The 1,219-nt window shown below is 67.8% G+C and overlaps 1 protein-coding gene across 1 annotated transcript; it reads left to right on the top strand.

Annotated features, from left to right (window-relative positions):
• Positions 1-26: 26 nt before the first annotated feature.
• On the top strand, positions 27-1,219 carry BBK36DRAFT_1087954 (flavohemoglobin; the record flags this gene model as incomplete). The annotated part of the gene is made up of 1 exon (XM_024888978.1): positions 27-1,219. A coding segment is annotated over one exon (1,193 nt), but the record flags the coding sequence as incomplete, so codon positions are not given.

Genomic DNA, 1,219 nt, shown 5'->3' with positions numbered 1-1,219 from the left:
AGACGCACAACATCACCACCGCCACAATGGCCACCCTCACCGCAGACCAAATCGCCATCATCAAGTCCACCGTCCCCATCATCCGCGAGCACGGCACCACCGTGACAACCACCTTCTACGCAAACATGCTCGCCGCCCACCCCGAGCTCAAGAACTACTTCTCCCTCCGCAACCAGCAGACGGGCGCCCAGCAGGCCGCGCTCGCCAACTCGGTCCTCGCGGCGGCCACCTACATCGACAACCTCCCCGTCATCGCCGGCGCCGTCGAGCGCATCGCCCAGAAGCACGCCTCGCTCTTCATCCAGCCCGAGCACTACCCCATCGTCGGCAAGTACCTCATCGGCGCCTTTGAGCAGATCCTCGGCGACGCCTTCACGCCCGAGATCAAGGAGGCCTGGGTCACCGCCTACGGCATCCTGGCCGACATCTTCATCAACCGCGAGCGACAGCTCTACGCCGAGGCCGGCTGGCAGGGCTGGCGCGACTTCACCATCGCCCGCCGCGAGGACGAGGCCGAGGGCGTCGCCAGCTTCTACCTCAAGCCCGCCGACGGCGGCGCCCTGCCGCCCTTCCTGCCCGGCCAGTACGTCAGCCTGCAGATCCCCATCCCCGAGCTCAACGGCCTCTTCCAGAGCCGCCAGTTCAGCCTCAGCCTCGCCCCGCACAACAGCACCGAGCAGTTCCGCATCACCGTCAAGAAGGACCAGACGCGCGACGCCTCCGCCTACACCCCCGAGGACCTCGCCGCCGGCAAGATCGCCGGCCTCGTCTCCCAGCGCCTGCACGACCGCTACAAGGTCGGCGACACCGTCCAGCTCAGCCCTCCCCACGGCGAGTTCACCTTCAGCGCCGCCGCCATCCCGCCCACCGCCCCCGTCGTCCTGCTCTCCGCCGGCGTCGGCGTCACGCCCCTGCTGTCCATCCTCGACACCATCCTCGCCAGCGAGTCCGAGGCTTCGCGCCCCGTCACCTGGATCCATGGCGCCCGCCACTCCGGCGCCGTCACCTACGGCAAGTACATCCGCGAGGCCGACGCCAAGCACAGCAACCTGACGACCAAGATCTTCCTCAACAACGTCAGCGAGTCCGACGTCAAGGGCCAGCAGTACGACTACGCCGGCCGCGTCAACCTCGACACGCTCGAGGCCGACGGCGTGCTGCCGCTCAACGACGCCTCGGCCGAGTATTACATCTGCGGACCCGAGGAGTGGATGGTCCA

The sequence above is a fragment of the Trichoderma citrinoviride genome, assembly GCF_003025115.1.
Source record: "Trichoderma citrinoviride strain TUCIM 6016 unplaced genomic scaffold BBK36scaffold_420, whole genome shotgun sequence".
Taxonomy (NCBI): domain Eukaryota; kingdom Fungi; phylum Ascomycota; class Sordariomycetes; order Hypocreales; family Hypocreaceae; genus Trichoderma; species Trichoderma citrinoviride.
This window is presented reverse-complemented; position numbering and strand designations above follow the sequence as displayed.